The sequence below is a fragment of the Eschrichtius robustus genome, chromosome 6 (genome assembly GCF_028021215.1).
Source record: "Eschrichtius robustus isolate mEscRob2 chromosome 6, mEscRob2.pri, whole genome shotgun sequence".
NCBI classification, from domain to species: Eukaryota; Metazoa; Chordata; class Mammalia; order Artiodactyla; family Eschrichtiidae; genus Eschrichtius; species Eschrichtius robustus.
In genome coordinates, this window is record NC_090829.1 from 88,797,650 (window position 1) to 88,812,032 (window position 14,383).

The following is a 14,383-nucleotide window of genomic DNA, read 5'->3' on the forward strand; positions in this document are numbered from 1 at the left end:
CATGCAACAAAAGTTTACTGAACACTTACTATGTGCTAAAGATTGCTGCAGAGGGTGAGAATATAGTATTGATTAAAGCACACAAAACTCCTGCCCTCTTAGGACATATGTTCTAGTGGGGGTAAAAACAGGCAAGCATATAAATAAAATATGTAGTATGTCACATGGTAATATGTACCGTAGAGAAAAAATAAGGCAGAGAAGAATGACAGACAGTAGTAAAGGGGTGAGAAGAGAGAGGTTTCAATTTTAAATATGGCTGTGAAGGTGATATTTGAACAAATATCTCTTTCCCTGAAGGGAAAGAGGTATGAGGATATCTGAAGAACATTCTAGGCAGTGGAAACAGAAAGTGCAATGACTCTGAGGCAGGAATGTGCCTGTTCTGTTCAAAGAACAGCAAAGTGGCCAGGGTGGCTGAAGCCAGGTGTACAAGGGATATAACAAGAGGTGAGCTCAGAGAGAGAATCTAGGGCCATAACATGTACAGAGCTTATAAATCACTGTAAAGATTTGGTTTTCATTGTGGGAAAATGGGAAGTCCATGGAAGGTTTGGAGGAGAGGACTGACGTGATCCAACATGCCCTTTAAAAGGATTATTCTGCCTGCTCATCTGATGACAGATTGAAAAGTAGGAAAATTAAATGGCTGTTCTATAGTGAAATAAGGGTTGCCTGATGGTTTGTGCCAGAATACTGGCAACAAAAGTGGAGAATTGGTAAGGTTCTGTATATAACATAATGAGAGAGCTCACATCAATTTGTTGATGGATGGGGTGGGGTATGAGAGGAAAATCAAAATCAGGAGTAAGTATCAAGGATTTCATGCCCTGAGCAAATGTAAGGATGGAGCTACCAATAACTGAAAAGGCAAACAAAGACTGCTGAAGAAAGAGATTCGGTGGCAAGAGGCAGAAGAAAGATGAGGAACTCAGTTCTGAATGCATATTATACTTCTACATAGGAGGTTAATGATCACTAAGAGGCAGTGGGACACACAAGTCACGAGTACTGGGAAATGGACCCTGAATACCAAAGATATAAATTTAACATATCACCAATAGATAAGATGCCAAAATTGAGCCTTGATATTTAAATGATTACATAATTAGAACACATTGAGCCTAGGATTTACAAGTAATATCCCACACCAAATTTTGTACAACAGAAATAAAAAGTAATCGGTCCTTAGGTAACCACATTTTAAATATGGATTTCCTGTGGCTTTAAGATTCCCTTTTTTTTTTTTTTAAATAAAAAAACCTCTAAGGGAAGAAAGAGAGACTAATATACTAATAGATTTACACCAAAGCACTGCTGTTGGCAGAAAGGACTAGCTAGAGATGTACAAAGCTCTAATCTTCTTGTGAGATACATGCAAAAAAAAAATTGTGTCTCTATCATGTGCCAGGCACTAAGTGCTGAGTATACAGTAATAAAAAAAAGCAAACACAAATTGTTTAAATATGAAGATAGATAATGGGTAAATAAATAAGCATACAACTACAAACTGTGGTAAATACCATGAGAAAATAATATGGGAAACTGTTCTTAGATTCAGTGATCAGAGAAGGACTAAGAATGTCACATTAATGCAAGCTTAAAATTTCTCTAAAATCATGGAAAAGAATCTGAAAAAGAATATATATCTATACATATATAAAACTGAATCACTTTGCTGTATACATGAAACATTATAAATCAACTATACTTCGATTTAAGAAAATTTAGTTTTAGACTGAACAGAGAAAAAAATCTTAACTACCTATTATCTAATTACCATACAAACCTCCATTTCTCAAGATTCTCTTCCTTTTTCCTCTAACTTCCCATTTGTTAGACACAAAGATTGCTACATTCTTATAGTCAGGAGGGAGACGTTTAAAATATTTACATAATTTTTATAAATAAGCATTCCATTGATAATTTATTATTTATAGCTATACCCAGGAAAAACATATTTTTAGCTCCAACTATGTTTTGTAAATACCCAAATATATACTCAGTCAAACTGATAAAAACATTCACAGTGAAACAAATGGAATGCATAAAATCTAAGTTCTTAGTGGTTTATGGACTGACCATAAAACACATCTTAAATTTTATTTCATTGGAACATTTTCAGTAGCATTCCTACTTCACCTCTCAGTAACTCTATACAGTATAGCCTCATATTGAGTGACAATGATATTTAATAAGAAGGTCATCAAAATTGATATCCCATTTTATTTATTAGACACATGTGCAGAGTAGCTTACCACAAACAAACAAAAAAATCCAACATTTATTCTTGGTGTAAATACGAAAGAACCTAGAAAGGTACACACTACCAATAAAAAGAATATCTAATACTATTTAACTGAAAAATTAGCTATAGGCATAAGGTCTTAAAATGTATATGAACTTATTGCAGAGACATTTTGACATTTTTTAAGTAATGGAATGCCACTTTACATATGTATTTCAGGTAGAGTTGCTTTATTATATCTCTTTTAGATTATTTGGAAAACCTCACACTGAGGAATATGTATCTATCTTCACAAGTATAAATTACTGCCTAGATCATAGTGTTATTGTTATGATTGTTGTTACAGAAATAATTTAAGTAACTCATTTTGTGAGTAAATAGTAACTTACCTGAAATATAGATGACCTTTTGATCACTTCTTTGACCAAGGGAATTGGTCACTTTACAGACATAAACACCAGAATAATTGAAAGTCAGTGGATGGACAAAATGAAGAGTATTGTCTGAAGCCAATAAACCATCAGGCCACTGTCCATCCAACCTATATTTTAAAAGGCACAAAATTACTTTAAATATCTTCAGATTCTATTCATTGACAGCTATTTAAATAAGACATTATACTTCCTAGTTGTCAGTGAAAGAATCAGTATCCTTTAGGTAAAAGTCACTATGAAATAAAAGCACACGTTATGAATTTTCATTTTAACAGAGATGAATTAATTGATAAAGTCCATTAAGAATACCCATTCTTTCAAAATATCAATTCATATCAATTCATGTAAGTGAAGCTAGGCTAACGTATTAGAGGGAATAGGAGGGAAGGAGAGAAAAAAATATGTGATTTTTAAAGAATTATATTTGGAAAACTGGAAAGTTAGAAATATATATTATTTGAAGACATACCCATAGTATCAAAAGAATTAAAATAATTCTCAGTGAATTATGAATCTATACATGATATATCTACAACTTTCTTAATGAAAAGTCATCATTTTAGTACATGATAATGGTTTGGCACCTTCTGTAACATATTTAAAGAGCAACATTTAATACTGAGCAAATAAATCTATACTGTGCCCTATCCAAAGATGGTTATTTCTAAAGCACCAACAAGGGTCTTCTTATAAAATAATTTCATTCATAAGGTAGGCATCTGTGACAACAAAAACCAATGCAACTTTGGTATCAATAATAACTCTTTTTAAATGGTTTCTCTACTAATTGGGTTAAAAGGTCCTATCTGGTGTACATATTATTATAAACCATAATAGGAATAAAATCCCACTATAAGAACTCTAAAACCATTCATTGCAATGGAACTAAGTATACTGTTATACCTCATTTTTCCAACCTTAGGGTATACCCCATGGGGGGAAAAAAACCAATAGGTCTTTATTTTGAAAGTGTTTTTACAGCCCATAAATTATTTTTTAAGATAAGAGGATAAAAAGTGAAGTAAACCCAGGCACTCAACTACTACTATAGTTTGAGCTAAGCAGATTTTCAAAAAGTGCATTCACTCATTCACTCAGCCATCCATTATTTAATTACTAAGAACTTACTATTTACCATACTCTGCTCTGCTGGTGTTGCTGAAATGCACAGGTAAATAAGATTTGGTCCTTGCTTTCAATGATCTAAGCACATTAGTAGGAGACCAACAACTAATTACAAAGGGAATAAGAACATAGAACAATGAAAAGGTAGAAAGAAGCAAATCAACACTGGAGAACAGATGGAAGGATTTTGGTCTGTGATCTCAAGTGCATAAAAGAACAATCAGTAAAATCTTTTACAGTTGCTCTGACTTTAATTTAGCATTGAAGGATAAAGGTAATATTCTTACATGGTTTAAAGAACAAAAACAAAAACCCCATATCTTCTTCTTAAGAGGACTTTGGAAAGAACATTTTTACAAGCATCAGCTTTCAAAAGGTAAACCCTTTTTCTAGGAGTATAAGAATGAATATGAAGTCTATGTATCTTACCAGTTAGCTCTGTACTTTGGGCCCAAAATTCTAACCCCTTTAATTCTGAGAAATATAAAAATGGCTTATAATCCTCTAAAGTTGTTTATTCAAATAAGCTAGAAAAATCTAAATATCATATTAAACTCACAACAAATGACATGCTAAGCACCTTCTATGCTCCTGTACCTATGTTACATGATTTATATTCAATGTCTCTACCCTCACAAAAACTCTATGGGGTACCATTATCAATGAGGATACAAAGGATTAGAAAGGTTAAATAACTTATTCAAAAAAGACATCTCCAGGTACAGACACCAGGATAAGAACTCAGAATTGTATGACTTTTAGAAATACCCTATCACACATCTTAACCAATGCCTTCTTCCCACTTTGAAGAAAATGTAAATGGAAGGTCTTCTCTACTTTTAAAACTTTATCTTTGTTTAAAGACAACAGATTGACCAAATATACTCTTTCCTTGCACCCACAAAATACCACCTAAAGTAAGATTAAAGGAACGAAAAAACTATTAAAAACCAACACGGAGAAAGAGAACAGGAGGTAGAATTCATCAGATGTTTCAACTAACTTTTAGAAGACAGAAAACAGATGGGGAAAACAATATATGCTTTAGGCCAATGTTTCCCAATCAGGAGTAATTCTGTCTCCAGGGGACATACCTGGTATGTCCTGAGACAGTTTTGGTTGTCACATCTGGGGGTGGCGGGAGTATGTGCCGCTAGCTGTAGAGAATAGAGGCCAGGGATGCCACTAAACATCCCACAATTCACAAGACTGCCTCCAACAACAAAGATTTATCCAGCCCAAAATGTCAACAGTGCCAAGACTGAAAAGCTCTGCTTTTGGCTGAAGAAGTGCTTGCAGGAGGCATATGAATGAGGAAGCAGCCAATGTGGTCCACTGAACCCAAGATCTGGACTTTGACTCACTGTACTGCAGAAGGCCAGAGTGAGGCAGAGGGCTAAAAATAAGGAGATCAGTTGAAAGTTGAAAAAACAAAAAAACAGACTCCACTCAACTCTGTACAGATACCAGGCATTTATGTTTTAGGCAAAATAATGAAGGTTAATTCAATAAATAAACTGAATGGCCATGAAAAAAAGAATTCTACTCTTCAGTAACTGATATCTGAAGCTCCCCCAGTGAAATAAACTCCTCTCTAGTTGATCACTCAAAGTGATCTACCCAGTAAGTACTCCCCACTTAAAATGCTGAAGAGTTTCCACTCAGCATTTTATTTTAATGCATCACTGTGCAATGACTGGACAACTGAGAAAATTAAGAAATATCTACAAAATGAAAGACCAAACAAACAAAAAAAAGAACCTGGAGGAAAAAAGAAACAATACGTAAGAAGCAGAAAAAACTCTGCAGAGGAAATAATTCTAGTATCTCTAGGAAGAAACAAGAAGATACTACATCCATAAAATACGAAAAGGATGCTATGAAAATGAACAGAGAATAAGAAAACTCTTAGAAACCGAAAATATGTCAAAAGAAAATTTTCAATCAGTGGAGCAGAGGGATCGAGGAAATCTTGGAAGAACAACAAAAACTGAAAACTAAGTAAGAAAGAATGTTTAGTATACAATAAATAGGAATTCCAGTACAAACAAACAAACAAAAAAGCAGCATTAATGACCAAGGGAAAAAAAAAAAAGAAGAAAAGAATAAGAAAGAAGAGAAGCGAAGAGAATCCACAGTTGACAGATACAATTCTCTAGACTGAGAAGGTGTGGGGCGTGTGGGGAGGGGTGCAAACACTGAGAAATACGAACGCAAACCTCAGTATAGCAGTATGAAATTCCACAGATAAAGAGAATTAAGGATATTCAGATAGTAAACTACACAACTAAAAAGAAGCAATTATTAGCCTCAGGAAAAACAAACAGCTTTAGAAACAAAAGAAAACAAAATTCCAGTATACTACTTAACTCTCAGTAAATAATATTTACCTGTCATAGGGAGGCAACGATTACACAGTTTATTTCAAAGTAGCTTAATTTCATTGGGACGATGAAGGTCAGGAATATGTATATGAGTATGTTTATGTGTGAAGGGATAGATATAAAATTAAGTTTTCATTTTCATAATAAGAAGTCAATAGACAGTGTTAAAGATTAGTAAATTAAGAAGCAGCAGTTTAAGACCGATGATGATAAACAGCAGAAGGAATTGCTAACGTCGCCAAAGTAGCCTCCGAGGAACAGAATCGCGGGGGCCGGAAGGTGGGGAGAGGTGGGGCAGAAAAACACTTAGAAACTCTTAATTTAATTTCCAGCTCTTAGTGTAATCATATATTACACGGATAAAAACAACTTCCAATATGCATTTAAGAATACTTTTGACTTTTAAATAATTTCTCTTTAGAAGTATCTAACATTATTACCTGCTCCACACAGATTTGAAGGGTGGTGGATTTGCATCAGCATTACACTTGAGATTAACACCTTTTCTTCCTACAAACCAGTTTCCATCATAGCCTGTTACTGAAACCTCAGGAGCGTCTATAAAATAAATGCATTACACAACAGATTATCTTTTGTTAATGATAGATGCAATACACAACGATAAAGCATTAACATAATACACAACTTTAGAAGTGGTGTATTTTCCTTCTCTCATATACGTAAGAAATAAGGAATACAATACTCAGTAAATACTGGTTGACTAAAAGAATGATTGAACGAACGGACAATGAGCACCAAACACTAGGCAGCTATAAGCATGTACAATTCTAGTTATTATGGACACAATGTAAGAATATTCACAAACCTATAATCACCAAAAGCAAAATGTTAAGAGTCCTGTTATGAAATACGCAGAGGTATATGAACAAAGAAAATATAGTTGGATGAGACATGGCATTTAAGTACCAAGTCACTATATAAAACTGTCTTTAAAGAAATGTTTAATTCAAAAGGAAATATCCCCTAAGAGATATCAAGTCAATTACCAAAAAAAAAAAAAAAATAAGATTCCTTATATTACAATTAATTAATATCCTCTGGGCATGTAGAGATGTGACAAACTTTCTAAGACTATAATCACAACTAAAGTAAATTATCTGAGGCCTCAACTGTTCTAAAACATTAAATTTTTATTCACGGCCTAAAAGTACCCAAAGGTCTTTTAGCATATGCGTAATATAATTAGCTAAATGAGCAATTATCCACATCTACCATCAATATAAATTTATACCTTCAAACTGTAAAATCCAATACTAATCATTCATTCAACCACCATTGTTTAGCTCCTATTAAGTGACAGGCACTGTTTTAGATGTTTAGTACGCATATAGACTCTGTATTCACAAAACTTATATTCTAAGGGTAACAGGAAAGATGACATTTTAAAAAATTTAACTAAAATCCGTTATGAGGGCCAAGAAGGAAAAGAAAAGGATACCAGGAGAAAAGATAAAGAAATGCTATTTGTGTATGGTACAGGGACGTTCCACCCTTCTGTGAGCTATACAAGTAAACTAGATAAAGAGTACATGGCCAGATGGGAAGTTAGAGAGAGACCAGGTCAGTCTTTAACTCTGCAGGGAAGCCTGAAGTCAATCAAGCAAGGTTTACAGAAAAAGTAGTAAAAAATTAAACTTTTTATACTAAGGTACAATTACCTTAATAATTAAAAATAAAAAATGTCTGCCTCTTATAAATACAAAGAATTAACAAACATTTTTTTCTACCTTAAAATTGGTAATAAAAAATGTTACTGAAAGAACAGTACAGATATCTGTGAGTTTAAGTTATTTTCAAAGGAGGAGAAAATAGGTAGTAAAGTATCCCCAAAGAATACCTCCAAATTTTGAGATATGAATTTTGGATATAAGATTTTATCTCCTTAAGCTTTGTTTACATGTTTCAGAGGGCCCAATTAACAGGAAAAAAGAATACTCTGAGAACATTTTAGGAGTAGGCCACTAAATCTAAACCATAATTATAAAGTTTTACATCAGGAGAAATATTTTTACACATTTAGAATTTCATTCAGGCAAACAAAAAATAATAGTATAAATAACTGAAGAAAATTTCAGTCATTATTAGACTGAAATTATTATTATTATTAGTTATTATTATTATTAGGGAAGAAAAAATATATATGAGAAAAATATTAATGGTACTTACAACCGGGATGTAAATTTTAAAAGAAAAAGGAAAAGTGAAAAGTATGTAAAAGCAAGAAAGAAAAAGAAGAAAAATTTTATTTGGATTCTCCAAATAAGTGAGGAAAAAAGAAGGTACAGTCAGCCCTCTGTATCCATGAATTCAGCATCTGTGGATTCAACCAACTGTGGTTGAAAAATATTCAGAAAAAAAAATTCTACAAAGTTCAAAACAGCAAAACTTGAATGTGCTGCATACCAGCAACTATTTCCATAGTATTTACATTGAATTTATAGCTATTTACATAACATTTACATTGTATTAGGTATTATAAGTAATCTAGAGACTATTTAAAGTACATGGGAGGATGTGTGTAGATTACATACAAATACTGATACTATGCCATTTTATATAAAGGATTTGAGCATCCTCGGATCTTGGTAACTGAAGGAGTCCTGGAACCAATCCCTCATGGATACCGAGGGACTACTACTAGGACTGTATTTGCACTCAAGAATACAATGGTAATAACATCCATGTAAGACAGCTTCTCAAGTTTAACCCTATAAATGTTTAAAAAGATCCTTAGAATTAGTTTTAAAAACCATTAATTATATCAAGTGTAATGAATATGTGTAAATTAAAATGCCATGAATGTCATATCAAAAAAAACCAAAACAATAACAACAAAAAACAGGACATTTCCTTCAAAAACCTACCTAGATTTATGATCTGTGCATGGATGGAAATGACACCAGAACCTAAACACTTCTCCTAATTTTATCTTTAACCTACTTAATTTTCATTATCTTTGCTATATGCTATCTGCACCATCACTTTTTCTCTTGCTCAAAATTTTAAAATGCTACACAAAGAATGTATCAAAAATGAGAAACTTTATAGAAGAGGGGAAAGTATATACACACACACGTACATATCCACACAAACATACACACAAGAGAGTATCCCTTAACCAAAAAATAAAAGCACAAGATGGGCCAGGTTTGAACCTTATCTAAGATTCTTATTATCCCAACGATGACTCCGTTTTACCTTTATGAGGATCTTACAACATGATCAATAAAATCAGACTAGAAATAATACTGAAAAAACACAAATTTTCAAACTAATTAAAATGCATCCAGGAAGTAAAAGATCCTTGCTGAAAACATCATGGGTAGCATCAATAAAAATGAATAACAGCTAAATTAACTGGATTGGAGAAGGAGCTGTTTTTCGCCAAGTATTGCACATTCTGAGGTATAAATTTCCACAATTCACCTAAGTCTAGCTTATTTTTAAGGTCTAAAAAGGACAAGGCTAAATAATTTTAAGTTGGACAGCAACTTTAAAATCACTGTCTGTTTTTACAAACATAACTATGTTCTGGTTAAATGAAATTTCCATGAAAATATTCTTTTTTAATTAAGAAAAAATGTCAACAAGGAAAATCTATAACAATATCTGAATATTAAAACTAAAGACAGCTTGATACAGAATTATGTCAAAGGGAGAAAATTAAAATAAAATGCATGATGTTTAAAAGGCAAATGTTACTCTTTACTTACACTGTATGTCTAATATGAAAGAATATCGGATGTCCTTTTCCAAGGCTGGATGTTTTACAACACAAGTAATCCGCCTTCCTCTAGCAAATCTGGTAGGAAAAAGCTTGTATTGGCTGACAATTGTTGCTGTTTCATTTGGAAAAGAAGTCGTAGTGGATTCCATTTCGCCAAGATCACCTTCCCAATCAATATGTGCAACTGGTTTTCCAGTGGCTGCGATACAAATGGCTGCTACTGTTTCATTTCCTCCATCAATTAAAGAATCTGGCCCTTTTATCAGGCTCACAGTGGGTTCAACTGTTTAAATTTAAAAAAATTAGTTACATTTCAATTAAAAGCATATTTACTCCTTCCAAGCCACAACTAGCCATATTTCATAAACTTAGAGACAACTGCATATAAAATACACACACACTAAATGACAACACCAGTTGGATTCTTGGAACGAGATCATGAACCAGGCCAAACAAAAAGCAAGACTTTACATAACCATCACAAAGATGGCTCTCCTTGGTAAAGATATACTTTTCTTTACAGGGACAAATGAGTTTTCCCCAAAATTAGTATATAAAAAAAATTCCTGCAAATTTGATCATAATTTCCATTAAGAGATTAAAGGTACTACTACTCTGAAAGGAGATTAAAGGTACTACTACTCTGAAAGGAGGTTAAAGGTACTATTACTATTACACTATTAAGCCCGTGGCACACGGGCTTAGTTGCTCTGCAGCACGTGGGATCTTCCTGGACCAGGGCTCGAACCCGTGTCCCCTGAATTGGCAGGTGGATTCTTAACCACTACACCACCAGGGAAAAGAAAATGCGGTTTTAATATATAATTCTTCAATTTGCAGCAAAAATGTTTACAACACATTTAATACACGTACTGTTAAAATGTAATGTCACTAAGTTTATTGAAATGTACATGCTACCTACCTTTATCTGGTATAAGAAAGCTCCTCAGCAGGGGAAGTAACCTTAATGTTAGACCCCTTTAATCTACCCTCCATATATATGCTAGCTATCTCTTCATATTTTCCAGCAAATTTTACATGCTCCTTTCTGTGTAAATTCCTGAGTGCTCACCGTCATGAATTCTTTGGCTCAAGCCTATAGGTTACTGTGTGCATTAAGTTTTTAATCTAAAAGACTTTTTTTCATTTCCAAAATTTCTAATTGGTTCATTTTTTAAATATTTTTTGTCTCAACTTTCTGTTCCTGAGATTTATTTATGTGGGATCATTTAGCCTTAGATTATTATTTTGCAATTCTTTTTTTTACTTTTTACTTTTAGATCATTTAGATTTGCATGCAATTGTAGAAATTATTAGTTTTAACTACTGTATGGTTCATTTACTGTTGGACACTGGTGCTATTTCCTGTTTGGTACAATTTTATAAGAAACATTTTCATTCATGTATCTTGGTATATCTGTATAAAAGTTCCTGTAGTTTATCCCTTGGTACTATGTTTATTTCCATTATTTACCAGATAATGCCAAAAAGCTTTCCAAAGTACCAATTTACTACCAATCTTAGCACTCTGGTTGGTCCAACATACCCACTACAGTTGATACTGTCAGACTTCTCAATGTTTGCCAACCTTGTAAGTATGTAACAGCGTATCATTGAAACCTTGTTTCTAATTTCTCAGATTATGAATGACATTAAGAATCTTTTCTTGTTTATGAGCCATTTGGAATTTCTTCTTCTACAAAATAGCTATTAAAGCCGATTGTTTTTTTCTTACTGATTTGGGAGAGTCCTTTTCTGATTATATGTGAAAATATCTTCCACCAGTTTAGGGCTTGTCTCTTTACCCTATGGTGTGTTTTGATGAGCAGAAGTTTTTAATTCAAATGCATAAAATTTATCAGTTAACTGCTTTTATATACAGGCACACCTCATTTGATTGCACTTTGCTGTACTGTGCTTCATTAATATTGCATTGTTCACAAACAGAAGGTTTGGGGCAACCCTGCATTGATCAAGTTTATCAGCTGTTTTTCCAACAGCATTTGCTCACTTCCTGTCTGTCACATTTTGGTAATTCTCACAATATTTCAACCTTTTTCTTTATTATTATATGTGTTATGATGATCTGTGATCTTCAATGTTACTACTGTAAAAATATTACAACTGGATGAAGACTCAGATGATGGTTAGCATTTTTTAGCAACAAAATGTTTTTTAAATTAAGGTATGTACATTGTTTTTAAAGACATAATACTATTGTATCAAAGCTACAATAAGGTATCACCTCACACCAGTCAGAATGGCCATCATTAAAAAAATCTACAAACAATAAATGCTGGAGAGGGTGTGGAGAAAAGGGAACCCTCTTGCACTGTTGGTGGGAATATAAATTGATACAGCCACTATGGAGAACAGTATGGAGGTTCCTTAAAAAACTAAAAATAGAACTACCATATGACCCAGCAATCCCACTACTAGGCGTATATCCTGAGAAAACCATAATTCAAAAAGAGTCTGTACCAGAATGTTCACTGCAGCACCATTTACAATAGCCAGGACATGGAAGCAACCTAAGTGTCCATCGACAGATGAATGGATAAAGAAGATGTGGCACATATATACGATGGAATATTACTCAGCCATAAAAAGAAACAAAACTGAGCTATTTGTAGTGAGGTGGATGGACCTAGAGTCTGTCATACAGAGTGAAGTAACAGAAAGAGAAAAACAAATACCGTATGCTAACACATATATATGGAATCTAAAAAAAAAGTGGTTCTGAAGAACCTAGGGGCAGGACAGGAATAAAGACACAGACATAGAGAATGGACTTGAGGACACAGGGAGGGGGAAGGGTAAGCTGGGATGAAGTGAGAGAGTGGCATGGACATATATACACTACCAAATATAAAACAGATAGCTAGTAGGAAGCAGCCGCATAGCACAGGGAAATCAGCTCCGTGCTTTGTGACCACCTAGAGGGGTGGGATAGGGAGGGTGGGAGGGAGACGCAAGAGGGAGGGGATATGGGTATGTATGTATACACATAGCTGATTCACTTTGTTATACAGCAGAAACTAACACATCATTGTAAAGCAATTATACTCCAATAAAGATGTAAAAAAAAAAGACATAATAATACTGCACACTTAACAGACTATAGTATAAACATAATTTTTATAACACTGGGAAACCAAAAAATTCACGTGACTGTTTTACTGTGATATTCACTTTATTGCAATATTAGCTTTATTACAGTGGTCTAGAACTGAACCCACAATATCTCCAAGGTATGTTTGTACTAAGAATTACCTGTCTACTTCGAGGCCAAATTACTGTATGTATCACATAGTACTTTGGCCTTGAAGTAGACCAAATTTCTTGTTCTCTGCAGAAATTTAATAGATTGACTTGTCCTCTGCAGAAATTTAAGAGATTGACTTATCCCTTCAAATGGTAAGCACTGTTGTTTAACACTCTGTGTCCGATAATTCCAACATCTCATGCAGGTCTGTTTCTGTTGTCTTGTTTGCGCTGGCTGCTGCTTGTGGGGTCTTCTTTACTTGTATGCCTGGTTATTCACGCAGATGATATCCTTGAGTTTGAATAATTAAGGTCGAAATAATTTGAGGCTTAGAATGCAGTACCTTTGTGTTTTCTTCTGCTAAGCTAGCTCCTGAGAACACTATCCAGTGCAGGATCTCCTTAATTTCAGACTACCCAAGCAATATAAACCAGGCCTAGAAGTCTCTAAGAAGACTGGTTTACTACAGGTGTACTATTACTCTGAAAACGTTAAGCCTTTGGGTACCAGGAGCATATAAGAAAGGTTATTAGACATCCCATCTTGAGCAGACTTGCATTCAGATATTCATCTCTCTCACTTCTCAAGGTTCTCGAAATCTTAGTTCATCATCTTAAGTGTCTCTTCTGAATTGTCAAATGTCCCCAAGGTTGAATATAGATTTCAGCTTTCGGTACTAGGTTTATTTCTGTTTCTACCTTCTCTTAGATTTGGTCTAGTTATATTCCTCACTATGTTGTTATTTCTTTGAAGTTGTCAATGGTTTTTTAACATTTCACCTGCCCATCCCCCACCATGGGAGAGTTGGTGTGAATAACCTGTGCCATCAATAGAGGCTTTTATCTTCGAGGAACTTAAAAAATTATCTTAAAGTCAATTTTAAATTGTTATTTCTATTTCTTCTGAAGGGAATCAATCTCCTGGTTGTACACTTCATTTGCTTTCTAAAGTTACTTTTCTCATATTCCCCAACATTTAAAAGTTAACTTCTCTGTACCCTTCCCTGTCTAGTGGTTTTATTGTTGCTTCCTCTTAAGATGCTACCCAATGCCCTGTATACTCTGATTTGGGGGAACATGAAGTTTTCCCAGCCCTGCATTAACGCCAGGATTGTTAAGCCTACTTCTTTCTGTTGGTTCTTTCACCCACCTGAAAAGTTTCCTCTCACATGCACATAGA

General features: G+C 33.9%; 1 protein-coding gene across 4 annotated transcripts in view; it reads right to left on the reverse strand.

Annotated features, from left to right (window-relative positions):
• Positions 1 to 14,383, reverse strand: part of NECTIN3 (nectin cell adhesion molecule 3) — a 136,430-nt gene that overhangs the window by 75,452 nt on the left and 46,595 nt on the right. For all 4 annotated transcript variants that reach the window (XR_011074332.1, XM_068546776.1, XM_068546777.1 and 1 more), the window contains exons 3-5: positions 9,926 to 10,222; positions 6,632 to 6,749; positions 2,638 to 2,789 (exon numbers count right to left, since the gene is read on the reverse strand). Coding sequence is in view for 3 of the 4 variants with exons in the window: in XM_068546776.1 (XP_068402877.1) it covers positions 2,638 to 2,789; positions 6,632 to 6,749; positions 9,926 to 10,222 (567 nt within the window). In the remaining variant the exon portion in view is untranslated. The remainder of the gene's footprint in view (positions 1 to 2,637; positions 2,790 to 6,631; positions 6,750 to 9,925; positions 10,223 to 14,383) is intronic.